Genomic DNA, 15,773 nt, shown 5'->3' with positions numbered 1-15,773 from the left:
TTAACTTTTAGTCCTCTTTCCCTTCCCATCCTTTTCTTATAATGATTCGAAGTGGAAGTCGATTTTCCGAATGAGAGGATGCACGTGAAGGGAAAACATTCTTTTTCTTTGCATCGTGTAACGGCAACGCATCTGCAATTGCGTATGTCTATGCCGCACGCTCGTTTGCCACCTTATAATATGAAAATTATTATCATTACACCGTCTCAAAATAAAAATAACAGAAAAAAACCTCTTTGCCTTCCTAACTCTTGACATAAAAGTCTTGTAAAGTCTTGTATCGGTGTGTTTTATCTGTACTCAACAAATTCAAACCACTCCCTTCAACATCGTAAAGTACTTTTTCAATTCGGTTGGAAATTTTACGATTTTTTATAGCTTAATTTGGTTACCTTTGACAGTTTATGTCGTCGTGTAGAATTGTTTTATGCTTGAAATTATTAGGTATCCAAAAGTTTCTTAAATATATTTGTATTTTAGCTTCTTCTATTTCAATGGAAATCTACTTCAAACAACCAGTAAACGTAAGTTTCTAGTCCCGAAATACATATTATGTCAGTCTAGAAATTATATTAAAATGTATCAGAAGTGGAAACCTACAATATGATTAACTTTTAACAAAAATTATTAATCTATTTATTACTATTATAGCTGTCGCCCATGACTCCGTCCGTCAGTATTAAATAAAAACTTAATACGTAGCCTATGTGTTCTTCCAGACTATATTCTATATGTATTCCAAATTTAAGTAAGATCCATGCTGCCGTTCTGACAAATATCCATCCATCTAAACATTCGCATTTATAATATTATCGAAATTAATTTATAATTTAAGTGTATACTTTAATATTCGCGTATAATAAAGACGACAGCAATTTGTCACAAAATGAATGCGGTACGCTTTCTACATCGCAATGCTTTGTGCAGATGTATTGTTCGCCTCGAGCGGTGTCGTGCGGCTGTATTAACTTTACTATAACATTTCATATAATATACTTTATATATGTATGCATTATATACATTTCAGCAAGCTTTATATGTTTATATAATATGTTTCCTGCCTTTTTAATAATCCGCTTTATCTTGTTAATCTAACCACGTTGTGGCCACTTCATGTTTATTTTGTGTTCGTTCAGTCAAATACTTGTCATTATTTTTTGGACTCATTTATTCTTTAATAGAAACACCTATCGATACTTCTACAGTCATAAATCTACGCATACAAGCATGTCGGTTTCAGTGGTCTTTTATAGAAGTGATAAAATAACGAGATTTTTTTGTTTTGTCTCTCTTTAATAATAAACATATATATGCTCCCAGATGTGCCATTATTATACTATCCACTAGATACGGCTCAAGTATACGGAAGCGTAGTCTCAGATTACTTGAGCACACACAAGCTAATAGATTGGCAAACAGTGACGCGGTCCAGTACGCACCTTGGACCATACAAATATGCTTTACCTATATATCTTTGCATAAGGAACGATTAAATATGATTATAAAGATAATGATACTGTTTTACTTGTACTAGATAAAGTGGTGACGTAAGGAACTGGTTAACAAATATTTGGTAATGTAGGAATTAAAGTCGACCTCAGAATGACTTCGGCGTACTTCTTATTCGAGGCTGCAAAAGACTGCTATTTATGTTAATTAGTTGTCGCTCCTGACTCCGTTTCAAGGAATTAAAATATATATGTATTTGTAGCCTATGTGTTCTTCCAGATTATGCTCTACATCTATGCCAAATTTCATGGAGATTCGTCTAGTTGTTTTGAAGATATCTTCTAACAAACAGCCATCCATCTAAACATTCTCATTCATAATATTAGTAAGTCTCCTAGTACTTGTCGTTCAATATTTTTTTAACTATTTAATTTCTTTTGAAATTTCTAGTTCATAGTATTGTGCCTATTTTTAGTTGACGTAAGCACTTTAAGAACATGTTTGTGAATTAAATTCAATTCACTTATGTAAACTCAACTCTTACTAACTGAAAGTTAATTTCTCAAGTCTTGGAATACTAATTGAATTTCTGTTGCATTTCTTTCTGTTTCGTAATATACGTCTGTTGAATTTTAAATACAAATTTGCAATGCACTACATCTATCACCCGCGAACTCACAGCGGATAATACTAAGTACAATGGCATTTGTAAATTTCTCTAATTTTTTTTTATATCATAAGGTGGCAAACGAGAGAGAGGCCACCGGAAATCGCTGAAATAGCGAAGTGACCGTTGCCCATAGACATACGCAATTGCATATGCGGTACCTTTAATCGACGGAGGAGAGGATGCACAGAAAGAAAAGATCTACCCTTCCCAAGCATCCTCTCATCCGGAGAGTCCACTTCCACTTCCCATCCTTTCCTTATAAGAACAAGGGTGGGAAGGGAAAGATGACTAAATTAGGCCTCCGGTACGCACAGTCATCAGACGAAACCCGGAATTGCTTCCACTTCACGCCTGTCTTCTGTGTAATCGTGGTATTTCACCGGGCGAGCCGGGACAATTCGTGCGAAGATGTTAAAGCGGGCTCTACCACTAAAAATAGATGGTCGTAAGCTTCAATTTGTGTTACCCCAATCATTGTAACCCCCGCCATTGTATATCCCCGGTCTACTTCACTGCTTCACCATTCCATTCCATCTTATTGGAGACCTATCTAGTGTTCATAATTTGTAGTTCCGTAGTTTTGTATTAAATTACTAAAGCTTTACTAAACGAATTATTCTCTTGTTATAAATGTCATTGTTAATGAACTTTGTTGGGGGTAAATTATATCTTCTCGTATCAATTGCGAGGTCGCGCATCTCAAATATCAAAACAGGCCAGTATCATTGCAGTATATACTCGAATAAAAATTACATTATAAAAAAATACGATTTTATTGTTTAAAATACTAGGCGATTTGGCGGTATAAAGTATATATTTTTTGATCAAAGACTTGTCGTATATCTGTTTTGACTGACTGGGTCTATTATTGTGATTTATAGATGTTATTAGGGATCATAAATGTCCCTAAAACTGACTCTACTAAATAGCTATAGGAATTATTTTAATAAATTTTCAAATATAATTAGTTGCATTTAATTAATAGTTTCAATTCTGTAAAGGCCTAGTTATTTGCCAGTCATCATCATCATCAGCTCACTATACGTCCCCATAGATGACGCGCGGGTTGTTTGACTTCACACATATCTTTCAATTTATTCTCAGACATGTGCAGGTTGCATCACGATGTTTTCCTTCACCGTAAGAACGTCGAATAATGTCGGTCATATTCCATGAAAATTATTTTCAATTTTTTTTTTATTTTAATACAACAAAATTCTCATAAACTTATCAATTTGACGATCTGACCTGATATTGCTCTTAACATCGTTGATATCTCCAGAGTTTTGACACTATCATAACACTCAAGATAAATTATAAGGTAGGGCGAATGCAATGACTCGTATAGAACATTATATAATTTTAATACATCGAATTTTCATTCGACCATATATTGAGATTAAAAAAAATCATCAATTTATCAAGGAACAGGCACAAAAAATAAGTTTTGTATATATCTATCCAGCAGATGTTAAATTTGCCAAAGTGTAAGCAAAATTCTTTAACTATACCTATTGATCAAACTGTATAGTAACAAGTTTGTATTATAAATTATAATGACTTCTGAATAATATAACGCCCCTTATATGTTCTTGAAATCTTTGCAACACCCTCTGTATGCATAGATAACGCATCGGCAGACTGAATGCATCATAGTTCAATTTTAAATCGTCCCCCATACCTGCTGTTACGCATAATGTCGCACTGAATCGTGTTCCGAGCATGTCTATGCATATATTAGTGTAAACTAGAATGATAATACAATAAGCGAATATTATAATTTAAAGTTTACTTCTAAAAACTTACATTTGTTAGGATTAAAATTATAATTATCAATTTCATTGTTTTATGAAGCTATTTTTTCATAACTGCAAGGGTTCCACACGTCTTATTGAAATTTAATACTTTTCAACTTTTTTTTTATTTTACGCAGACGAAATCGCAGTCAAAATTTAAAATATTACTATAAAAATAGCACTCTGTCTAAAGTTAAGTAACCTGCGTGACCTTTAATTAAAAGTTGACAACCCTAATTTAAATACAACAAAATTTGCAAGCTATGAAGCTCGATTAAATTTGCAAGGATGGGTTTGAATTATTCCGAAGCACGTCACGATTTTATTGGGCAAGCTTTTGAGGCCGGCATTCCTGGGACTTTGTTTATTGCCGGCGTTATCTGGATTCAAAGGTGAAAGGAAATCGTATTCGAATACTAACAAATAACAAATACGATTATTTAAAATGTTAAATATTAGATTCGAACAATTAAATTAGATATTTTTATAGTGGTTTAGAGTGGAATGTGAATTCTTTTAAACGATTCCGGCCATACAACTATATACTTGACATATCTGCTTAAGAATCTTATTAAATAATATTTTTGTCCGCAGTCAATGATTCAACTGAAAGAGCGTAAAGAGATGGACGAAGCATTCAAGAAGGCACAGAAGCCTTGGGCGAAGCTGCTGCAGAAAGTAGAACGTACAAGGCTCGAGTACCACACAGCTTGTAAACAGGAGCGCACCGCCCAGAACCAGGAGAGAAATGCTAGCGGTGACAGCTCGCTCAGTCCTGACCAGGTCAGTTCACAGGTATTTACACTTTTTCAATATAGTAAATTATTGGATGTTGTACCCTGCATGCCAACTTTTTTATAACATCGCGTCTTTTTAACCCGTATTACGATGGATAGAACTGTATTTCAACAAACGTTTAGATATACGGCTTTTGGTGAAGATTGTTTAGCTTAAAATGGAAGTAAGATTGTGATTAAAAACTAGTTTAATCTAAAGTTAAATTTATTAATAATTATAGACTGGAAGAGTATCATAATAAATTCTTTTAAATATTTAATTATCTCTAAAAACTAGGATAACGTCGATGGCTCAGGGGTTCCAACACTTGGCTTTGAATTGTTTTTCGATTTACATATACATTTGTCTGACATTCTTACGGTGAGGGAAAATAACGTAATGGAACCTGCATATATCTGAGAAGAAATTCAAAGATATGTGTGAAGTCAACCAAACCGCACTTGGCCAGCGTTGACTATGGCCAAGTCACCCTTAACTTAGGGTAGGCTCTGAGCTCCTCAGTGGAGACGTATAGTGAGCTAATGATGATAAAAAACTAGTGTCTCCAGTAACTAGAATGTTATAGTGACCCGATGTTTCAATTGAAATCTAGTCTATGTACTTTGTACACGAAGATTTAATACTCCATACCTTGTTGCGAGCGAGACGGCCTTGTTAGGTCGTTACACTTCTATTTCTGTAACACACTTCGTTATTGTCAAATTTGACAGGTTCATAGATTATAATAGTTTAATGGCCGCGATAGTAAACCTGTTAACGAGTTTGTCTTTAAGACGAGATTTTATTGCAAAAGTGTTTGCTAATAAATCCATAATAGTGGACTGGAGTCGTTACTTTACAAGGAAAAATTATCTTGTGATTATATATGTTGGCAGGATTCATTTTTATTTTAAAGTTTCCCATATTCTAGGTCATGATTCATTTATACTTTAGAATAAAGTGGATATTCTCTTTTTGGTGTTTTTATGATTGTTTCTGACCCAGATATCTTTATTAGGAATAATTTACACGAGATGTTATTAACATATGACTCATCCTCAGTTACTCTCTGTTGAAGATGACTTAATATAAACCGAGATCTATTACGCGTTATGTTCTTAAGCTATATATAAGACCGTTATGTAAAATAAAAAGAACGTATAAAAGTAAATGGATCTACTTCTGTTTATCCTAAAGTCGCTTTATAATGCATTACTTTCCAAATTTAAATGTATTGTTTGACAAAAAGGTATTAATTAACTCTACGCCTTGTCAAAGAGAACCACCAATTTACAACTTTGTTAACCCTCACTCGTAAAGGGTACGCATTCAACCCCCGTACAATCGATTGACTTCGGATCGGGTTGCTTTTGAAGTGGCAATTTAATTTGTCGCCTGACCCGGCCCATTACTGTCCCATTCAACTCTATAGTTCGAATCGTGTTGTTTTAAGTAGGTAATATCAAAAAGTTGTTTTTGAGAGTATTGGCAAAACTTTATTTAACCATTAGTTTCCATAGTTGAAACATTTATAAAATAGATGTTTTAAGAAAGCATAAGGGAAAATCAGTGGTAACCGACGGTTAGAACAAAATAACCAATCTGGTTGACTCACAAGATACTCCGGGACAAACACACATACAAATGTGGTATAAAAATCTTCCTACCCATATGTCTTTTCGTTCAGAACTATATGTCAAAGATGGCTTAGCACTTAAGCCTATAGCGTGAACGTCTTGCCGGTATCGATCCGACGACCCGAGTTCTTTGACCACTCGACCCATTTCCAATCGAATTACCCTATCGACCGTATTGCTTGTCCGCATACATCTACATTAACTATGCATAGATAATATTGATTTTGTATAGGAAAATAAATATCGTGTAATATGTAAGGCGTATATAAGTAAGGCGAAGCCAGGATTTTTGAATTTACGCGAGCGTGGCAGTAATTCTTAAGGACCCTCAATCTACCGTGCATATTTTGACAGGCTTTGCTAAAAGCACGGCCCTTTATGGATCCCTTTATCTTTATCCTCATTTGTTTTAGTGTTGATTAGAAAGTGAGGAACATTATCTTTGACTATAACACTCTAGTAAATCGAAATATCCCCGTTTCGTCACCCCTATTATATAACAAAGACGTTAAATGGTGTTTAAGCAGTTGTCTGTTCGTTGATCGTACTAAATCTGAACTAAGGCAAACCCTAAGATATCTCTAAGTGTAACAATAAGTAATATAGCGGAAATACCAGGTAGTTGTGCAAGTGAAGTGTAATTTTATAGGAATGCATAACTTGCGGTAGAGACGAGAAATATTTTTCTATTACACTTGTATGTGTTCAGTATGTGTTTACATTACACACGCTGATGGATAAGCGGAAGCGGAAACGGATTCTCAACAAGTATGAGAACAATACTTTGTAACAAAAATCAATGCATACTTTCGCTATTTTAAAAGGATAGTAGCAATTATACCTACTAATATAAACTAGCGGTTGCCCACGACTCTCTCCGCGTTGAATTAAAAAAAAAATAGTAGACTATATGTTTTATATTTGGTATGCCAAATTTCATCAAAATCCGTTCAGCCGTTCTTAAGATAACTTCAAACAAACGTCCATACATTCAACTTCATCTATACATTCGCATTTATAATATTAGTAAGACGTTAAAGGTTGGGTGAATGGATGGATGTTTGTTAGAAGGTATCTCCGGAACGGCTGCATGGATCTTACTGAAATTTGGCATAGATGTAGAACATAGCCTGGAAGAACACATAGGGTAATAATTAAGCGCGAACGACGACTATTGATTTATAAATTTACCGTAGCAGAGGAAACGTTCATTTGAAACTGTAGTTCACTTGACTTTAATTATTCCGCCTTCGCTTTCTTTTCTATAAACAAGGTGCAACAGAATCTGTGTGACGTTGAATTCCTGAGTGTATCAGGTACAAAGGTCACTATAGCCGGATATCACGTTACCACAAACACACGTGGATGTTGTGATACGATCGTATACATTTCTTTGTTTGAAATATACAAACGCCAATTTGTGAAATTATCTCGTGATAGAGAAGACATTAAATGGGGTTTGCTGCCGAAATATCGTCGACATATGTCTATCGACTATGAAATATATTAATATGTTTTGGTAGTGGAAACTTAATACATATGTTGTTCAACTGCTTTTATTGTTCTTTGTGATATGTAAGTTAAAGTTATTAAGTTGATACTACGTCGAAATTTTCCAACTTTGTGAACATAATCAAGTTTTGTGATAATCAAAATTGTACCCAAAATTTTCTTCAAATTTATACGTAAAGTTTTTAATTATAAAGCTTAAGGTGTTACATTTAATTATTAAAGTTTGAATTTAGTTATATTCGAATAAGAATAATAATTAATTTATTTCACAAAAACATGTTAGAATAATATACGGTGAAGTATCTTGCAGACCCCGAACTAGGCTGAGCCTGTATCTCGGGGCCTAGGAGTACACTAGCCATAAACATTCGAATTTATTAAGAGCACTCGAAGCCGACGTACATGTATTCGTAGATATATGAATGTAGAAGTAAGAGAGTCAAGTCAAGACTGTGGTAAATGGAGATCTGTGGTCTCTGCCTACCCTTCTGGATTGACAGAGAGGACCAAAAGTAAATTATCTAAATTGTTTCTCTACTAAATGAACCCATCTATCCACACATTAAAGGTAGAGAAAGACTAAAGCAAGTATAGGTTGTTTGAAAGAGGTTATGCGTTAGAAGAGAGTAAATTCAGATGAATGTTGCCAGAGATGTATGTAGTACATACTATGCCGACTCTCTGTAGGGATAATAGGTCGTGTTGATGATAAAAATCTAATATTACAATTTAAGCAATAATCATAGATAATTTTGTATTATGTAGATTACTATCAAGAGTCGAATATAATCACCTTTTACGTATTAAGAACGATATCGTGTTATATCTTTGTATTAAATGCATTCAATAGATACGTACGACCTTATTATGACTGTTCAATAAATAATATTTAACATTTATAAAGGTACAAGACATTAATAATATATATAGACATATAGAGACAGATTATTATAAAATATTTGATATTTACAACCTTGTTCCGACTAAACAATTCATATACAATATACTCTTGCGATTCTAAATATTTTTATATCATAAGTAGACAATAAGAAAGATATTTTTTTTATATCATAAGTTGGCAAACGAGCGAGCGGCCACCTGTAGTCGCTAAAATAGCGAAGTGACCGTTGCCCATAGACATATGCAATTATATATGCGTTGCCTACTTTTAATCGAAGGAGGAGAGGATGCACAGAAAGAAAAGATCTTCCCTTCCCATGCATCCTCTCATCCGGAAAGTCCACTTCCACTTCCCATCCTTTCCTTATGAGAAAAAGGGTGGGAAGGGAAAGAGGACTAAATTAGGCCTCCGGGACGCACACTCATCAGACGAAACGAAGAATTGCTTCCACTTCACGCCTGTCTTCTGTGTGGTCGTGGTATTTCACCGGGCGAGCCGGGCCAATTCGTGCGAAGATGTTAAAGCGGGATCTACCACTGTAAAAATAATGTGTTGTTAATATTATCTTGTATGTATCCATATACGTAGGGTAGGCTCCGAGCCCCTCGGTGGGGACGTATAGTGAGCTGATGATGATGGTGTATCCATATTATAATAATGTCTATCCTATATATTGTGATTGTAAGATTAACAATATTCCAATAACCCCGGGCTTCCACTGCGTAATCACCCGTTGTTGTTAATTAAATTTTGTACTGTTGTTTTGGCAGTGAAAACCTACTACTTTGCTAGTAATTACGATATTAGATGTGATAATATAGAATTATTTTTAGTACATCCTATACGACCATGACGTAATCCAATCCAACGTCTTTATTCCAGAAGTTATTGACTACGCCATAATTTGTTTAATAGTATCGTAAAAATCTCTACACTCACCTGCGTGGAATTATTTCTAGAAAATTCTTCGGTTAATGTAATCACAATAATACGGGAGTTAGCGCCTGCCCGCCTGGTGTTCCCGAAATAAAATACTTGGAAACCGTGACGTCATTCGCCCACGCACCCCGCCTGCTGGCCCATCGATTTTCCCTAACAATTTACTGAAATTAAATGAATGAAAGTAATTAAATATTTAAGCTTCCTCGCTTTTAACGTAATTCTAAAATAGTCCTTTAATGTCTTATAATGCTACTAGCTGTGAACCGCGACTCCGTCTGCACGGAATTAATAACTTATTTAGGAGCCTATTTGTTCTTCCAGACTATGCTCTACCTCATTCTTTCCCAAAATTGGCGATAACGCCCCTTTGTGGGCGCTGCAGGTCTCAAGGGGGGCTGTAAGAGACCCAGAAAGAAAATGGGGGCGTTGTGTAGAGGCCTGGGGGGTGATTTGTAATTTTATTTAGCTAGGAGGCCTCTTAGACATGAGCTCTCGACTCTAATATGGGGGTGCTAAAAAAAATTATTCTCAAAGTGAGCAGTAGAGAAAATAAGTTTGGGAACCACTGCTCTACCTCTATGTAAATTTTGAGCCAGATCTGCGCAGCCATTCTGGATATACCTTCAAACAAACATCCATCCATTTAAACTTTCGCATTTATAATATTAGTAAGATGACTAACTACGATTTCGTGACAACAATACGGCACGACATTTATTAAAATTAACATATCTTATTAATGATAAATATTGGCAAATAATTATAGGAACTATTATAGATGAAAATGTGTCATCGATAATGATTGCTACGAAATATTTGAATATAAGGCAAGTTTCACACGAAGGCACCTTATTAGTATTATTGAAAACACTCCGTGGCAGTACTGCTTTGATTATAATTGTATGTACTAAGAATATCAGTCCTGTATTATCTACTGCTCTCCTTTAAAATTCTACCTTCGTGTGAAACTAGCAATAATCTTCAATGAGTTGTTCACGAACGGATTTAATGTGGTTGACACGCGTCTTAAAGCGTGACAATCCTTTACATAAAATCCACAAACTATGCACTTATAATAATTATAGTACTCGACATTTCAGTTGGCACGTTGAGTTTAAGAATATTTTTGTTCTTGATGTGCCAAATCAAATGCCTTTATTATAGTCTTAATTTAGGAGTGTTTTTAAAACTTTGATTTTCGCGTGTATCACCACAAAAGTCGACTACGTAAAACTTCGAAAGTCGATTTTTTAAATAAATATCTGTTTAATTGTTGACATGCAACACCCTGTATATCAGTATAGCTACTGAATTTTTATTCAATATAATTAGTAGCCTATATGTTCTTTCAGACTATGTTCTATATGTATGCCAAATTTCATCAAGATCCGCTCAGCCGTTCTGGAGATACCTTCATACAAACATCCATCCATTTGAACATTGGCATTTATAATATTAGTAAGATTAGTAAGAAGTAAGATAGTAATATAGTAAGTCAAAATATGTGCCAAAACAATGGATAATTTAGGTAAATGAACATACCAACAAACGAACATACTGTATTGTGAATAAAAATCAAATAGGTATTTAATATTTATCCGCTATACAGTATGTTCAAATATCCCTTTCTAAATTCTCGACTACACACTACCCACTACCCACTACCTACTGGTTATCCTTTAAAATCTGTCAAATTGAATTTGTACCTCGGAACCACTGAGTACCCATGTCGCAACATTAAATCCAATTTGTGAATATTTACGACTCTATTTCGAAATGTGCTCCACGAATATAGTAAATAGAACTAGCAATAGCTATTTAATATTCATTTTATAGTACTTTATAATTTAATGCATATTTATATCAACAAATTTAATAGCAAATGGCTGTGGAAACCCACCTTAATATGTACTTACGTCAGTGAATTACAGTAAAAAGTATAGATGTAGATAAAATTAATTAATTCTTTGTGTTTATCTTCTTTAAAAATCTTTCGACGGAATTAAAAATAATCGACTTATCAATCATTACTCAAGCTACAAATATTTATGGCTATTTATCTTACTAATATTATAAATGCAAATGAGTGGATAGATGTTTGTTAAAAGGTAACACCAGAACGGCTGGAACAACACATAGGCTACTAGTTTAGTTTTTTTTTTAATTCGCGGACGAAGTCGCGGGTTACAGCTTGTTAATAATAAAAGCAGTTATGCAGTCTGTAACTGTGGCTTTAGATTTCTGTTACCCTTATATTGATATAATATTGCCATCTCTTAAACTCTCTTTAATAAAACAGAGACCACAATATGTGTCAAACTACGTCAGTCCACACAGTAATACAGACGAAAATAAAGCTACGATAAGCTTCATAAAATGCAACGACCCTCAAAACGACGAATTCACAAATGTTACGAGATAAAATGTTTTATGTAGTCCACTGGACCGCATTTTAAAGGGAAATAAACGAATAAAAGGGGAAAACTGGCAATTAACTTGTCTGTCTATTAGAGATATCTTTTAAACATAAATTTGGTCCTAGAAACCCACGGTAAATAACCTTGGTAACGATCGGATTTGTATTGATTATCGATTATTCTATTTGATTATTAGACTTGGGCGTTAACTACCTAACAAATTGCTGTTCATTGAGCAGGTATGAACTTTTCAAACGGAACGTCCATTCATTGAGGTTGTTCGAAAAGCTTTCACGCTTCAAATACCCTCAAAGTGGTGAGCAAATTACACTCAGAATATAGTATGTTATACAGCTCAGTTAACTGCAAACGTTCTCATAGTATTTAACGAATTACTTAGTGACAAGTATTATTTTTACAAGCTTTTATTAAGTTTCACCAATCCCTATGTTTGTCATTAAATTTTGCAAATTTGATCCACTTACCGGTTAACGATTGTGCTGAAATTTTCTATACATGTGTAAATCGTGTTACGATGCAGTATTATGATGACTACGTGCTGATCTGATGATGGAGCTGGAAGGTGGTCATAGGTACTTTGCAATGAAACGACACAAGCTCGAGTTTGAGTTCGTTTGAATCGTCTTCATCAATAGATTGTCTATTCTAAAATTTTTAATTGCTTTAATTACGAAGAACATAATAAAATCTTTTTAGCCGACTTCAAAAAGAAGGAGGTTATCAATTAGTTTTTATGTTTTTTTTAATAAAGTTCGTTTTTCTTTGAATTATTGATGACGCAAAATCCAATGACAGATCATTACTTGGTAGCTCTCAGCCTAATATAATTATGCTAGTGTCGCTATTTAAATTGAGCAACATCTTTTAAACTAAGGTAGTATGAAGGTAAACGCTTTATAATAATTTCTCTCAGTCATAGAGTAATGTGCCGTGGGATTGTCTACGGTGAAACTTGCAACTATCAAACGGCGGGGGTCAGGGTCGCCATGGTCACTGTCCAAGTACCGTTTCATTATTGTTATTATTCAATTTTGAACTATCGTGTTACATGAATTAGGTCGATATTTCAATGTAAACTAAGTTTTTTATGTTGATTTTAATCTGATATTTATGCATATCTATACTTAGTCATATTTATTTTTGTACCTGGAATATTTTTCAATATCCGTTTTTGCTGTTTTATAGTTTGATACGATATCATATCAAATTCCTCTGAATTGAATAAAAATTATCAATATTTTTCCTAAGAAAATGTGCTTATTGGTTGAGCTGTTTACCCAACGTTTTGATATATGCATATATTATTTTCAAAGTACCTATTGACGGTTTCAGAATGCAAAATGCCCTTAGAACATATTATCTTTAGGTAATGAAAGGGATGACGATATGTTTATACAGAGATTTTCAACTCAGAAACCCACGGTAAATCTTACTTGTTACTAATCTTATAAATGCGGAAGTTTAGATGGATGGATAAGAACACATAGACTAATTTAATTTTTTATAAATCTCACGCGGATGAAGTGGCGGGCGACATCTAGTGACACAATAAACGTCGATCTAGTTTAACTAGAGACGATAAGAGTGTGAGGTGTGACAACGTTATCAGCAACCATCGGATCTTATCTACAAGTCGTGCAACAATACTAACCTACTGCATGCATACTTATATTGCTTTAAAATGTATGTTATGTAAATCTATTTATATAAGCCTTATATAAAACAATATACTATCAACATATGTGAATCTTTATTTTAAATAAAAAATTAAGTCACGATTTTTTGATGGAAAACTTTAAAATTCCTATTAATTTAAAGACGTCAACAATGTCAACAATCAATAACCTTAGGGTCTTTGATCTTTAGGAATCCTATATATAGTAGCGGCTATTGGTTAGGGCGAGGTGGGGCTACCGCCCATGTCTCCGGGCAAGACGTGGCCCTCGATTAGGGGATATACAGGGGCGCCGTCCGTACGTAAGATATCTTTGGAAGATTTCCCCCGACACGAAAAGAAGGGCGGCGACGCAAAAATTTCGCCCAGGGCACTGGAAATGTTAAAGCCGACCCTTCCTATATTTTTGAGATAAACAATCGTATTTTTTTAGGATTGTTGTAGTATGCAATCAATCTTGATTCTTCATCGGTAAATAAATGCAAGATCTTTTCTTAAATAATTAATGCAGTATTAAAATAAGCACTCAAAATAACCGTTAGAAAAGCGCTAAACGTCCAGAGAATGCAAGAGACAAATTCACCGTAAACTGGAGTAACATTTCATAGCGGTACACGTCAGTCTTTGATAGCCGCCGACTTGTTAATGATAAAATATTTGCACGCAAATCTTATCACATTGATTTATCATTGAACATCCTGTATATTAACGTTTAATCACCTCTGATATATTACCTTATTCTTTTTTAATCTTTAGTTTTACAGCTAAAGATTAGTTGTTGGAATAAGAGATTAGTATATCCAATCTTAATGGGTATGCTGGTCGTGAGATGAACTGAAATCAACGTATCTGTAACCTAATAGTTAGTATTGAATTGAAAGTAAATGAATCTGAAAGTTTTTTACATATGCCAGAGGTCTAAATTTAGTCATCTTTCCGTTCCCATCGTTTTCGTATAAGGAAAGTGTAAGACGGGAAAGTGGATTTTACGGAGAATGGGATGCATAGGAAGGGAAAATATCCTCTTTGTGTGGGCTTTCTATTCATCTACAATTGTGGATGTTGGTTGCTCATTCTTTTGCCACCTTAATATATAAAAAAAACGTAATGATTTAATGGAATAAAAATTCTTAACGATCAATATTCATAGTCTTTAGGTTGTATAAGAGTACATATAATATTAGTTTATTTTGGTATAAAGAAGAAAAACTTTTTATTATTACGCTCTCTAAAGTTCTTTAAAAGTAATAAAGATTTTATTTATACGAAAAATGTTAAGTTCATTTCTACAATTTTTATTTAATGTCATTTTTCTCTCGTCTCCTTTCATAAAATTTTCAGTTACCTCTGACCCAGTTTTTACTTGTTTTATAAAGACAAAACTTCGTCTGTAGCGAACCTAAAGTTTTATCTTTTTAATGTTTAACTCGTTATTTTTATATTAAACTGAAAGTATTTTGTGAACATCGCAATGTTTTTTAAAAGCGCTGAAACTATATTAAAGCAACTTTTATTAATTCGCATAATAAAGTCTAAGTATTTTTTCAAGCACGTGTTTATCTTATCTTATATCTTTAAATGAACAATTCTTGTATATATATATATAATTGGAGTCTCGGAATCGGCTCCAACGATTTTCATAAAATTTAGTATATAGAGGGTTTCGGGGGCGATAAATCGATCTAGCTAGGAATCATTTTTAGAAAATGTCATTTTATTCGTGTTTTATCGATAATCAACTTAAACATAAACTTAACTTTTTCTATCGGTAAGATCGAAAAATATTATTCATATTTCATCATTTTATTAGTAATTCATACTTAAATATAATTTCCAAAAGCACAATTTAAAAAAATACCGGTCATACAGGTAGTTACTTTTTAAACGTATTCCTATCCACCTATAAACATCGTATCTAGACAACTCATCTTAAGAAGTGTGATCTTTGTCACCTTTTCAATATATTGTCTTTGGAA

At 33.8% G+C, this 15,773-nt stretch overlaps 1 protein-coding gene across 5 annotated transcripts in view; it reads left to right on the top strand.

Annotated features, from left to right (window-relative positions):
* The window catches only part of Synd (protein kinase C and casein kinase substrate in neurons protein Synd), a 71,349-nt gene that overhangs the window by 43,884 nt on the left and 11,692 nt on the right, over positions 1 to 15,773 (top strand). For 3 of the 5 annotated variants that reach the window (XM_013316120.1, XM_013316122.1, XM_013316118.1), the window contains one exon: positions 4,510 to 4,710. In XM_013316120.1, the coding sequence (XP_013171574.1) occupies positions 4,510 to 4,710 (201 nt within the window). The remainder of the gene's footprint in view (positions 1 to 4,509; positions 4,711 to 15,773) is intronic. The other 2 variants (XM_013316123.1, XM_013316119.1) reach the window with 1 other exon arrangement.

The sequence above is a fragment of the Papilio xuthus genome, unplaced genomic scaffold (genome assembly GCF_000836235.2).
Source record: "Papilio xuthus unplaced genomic scaffold, Pxut_1.1 DF826949.1, whole genome shotgun sequence".
Taxonomy (NCBI): domain Eukaryota; kingdom Metazoa; phylum Arthropoda; class Insecta; order Lepidoptera; family Papilionidae; genus Papilio; species Papilio xuthus.
The sequence above is the reverse complement of the archived record's forward strand: the minus strand, read 5'-3'. Positions and strand labels throughout refer to the sequence as shown.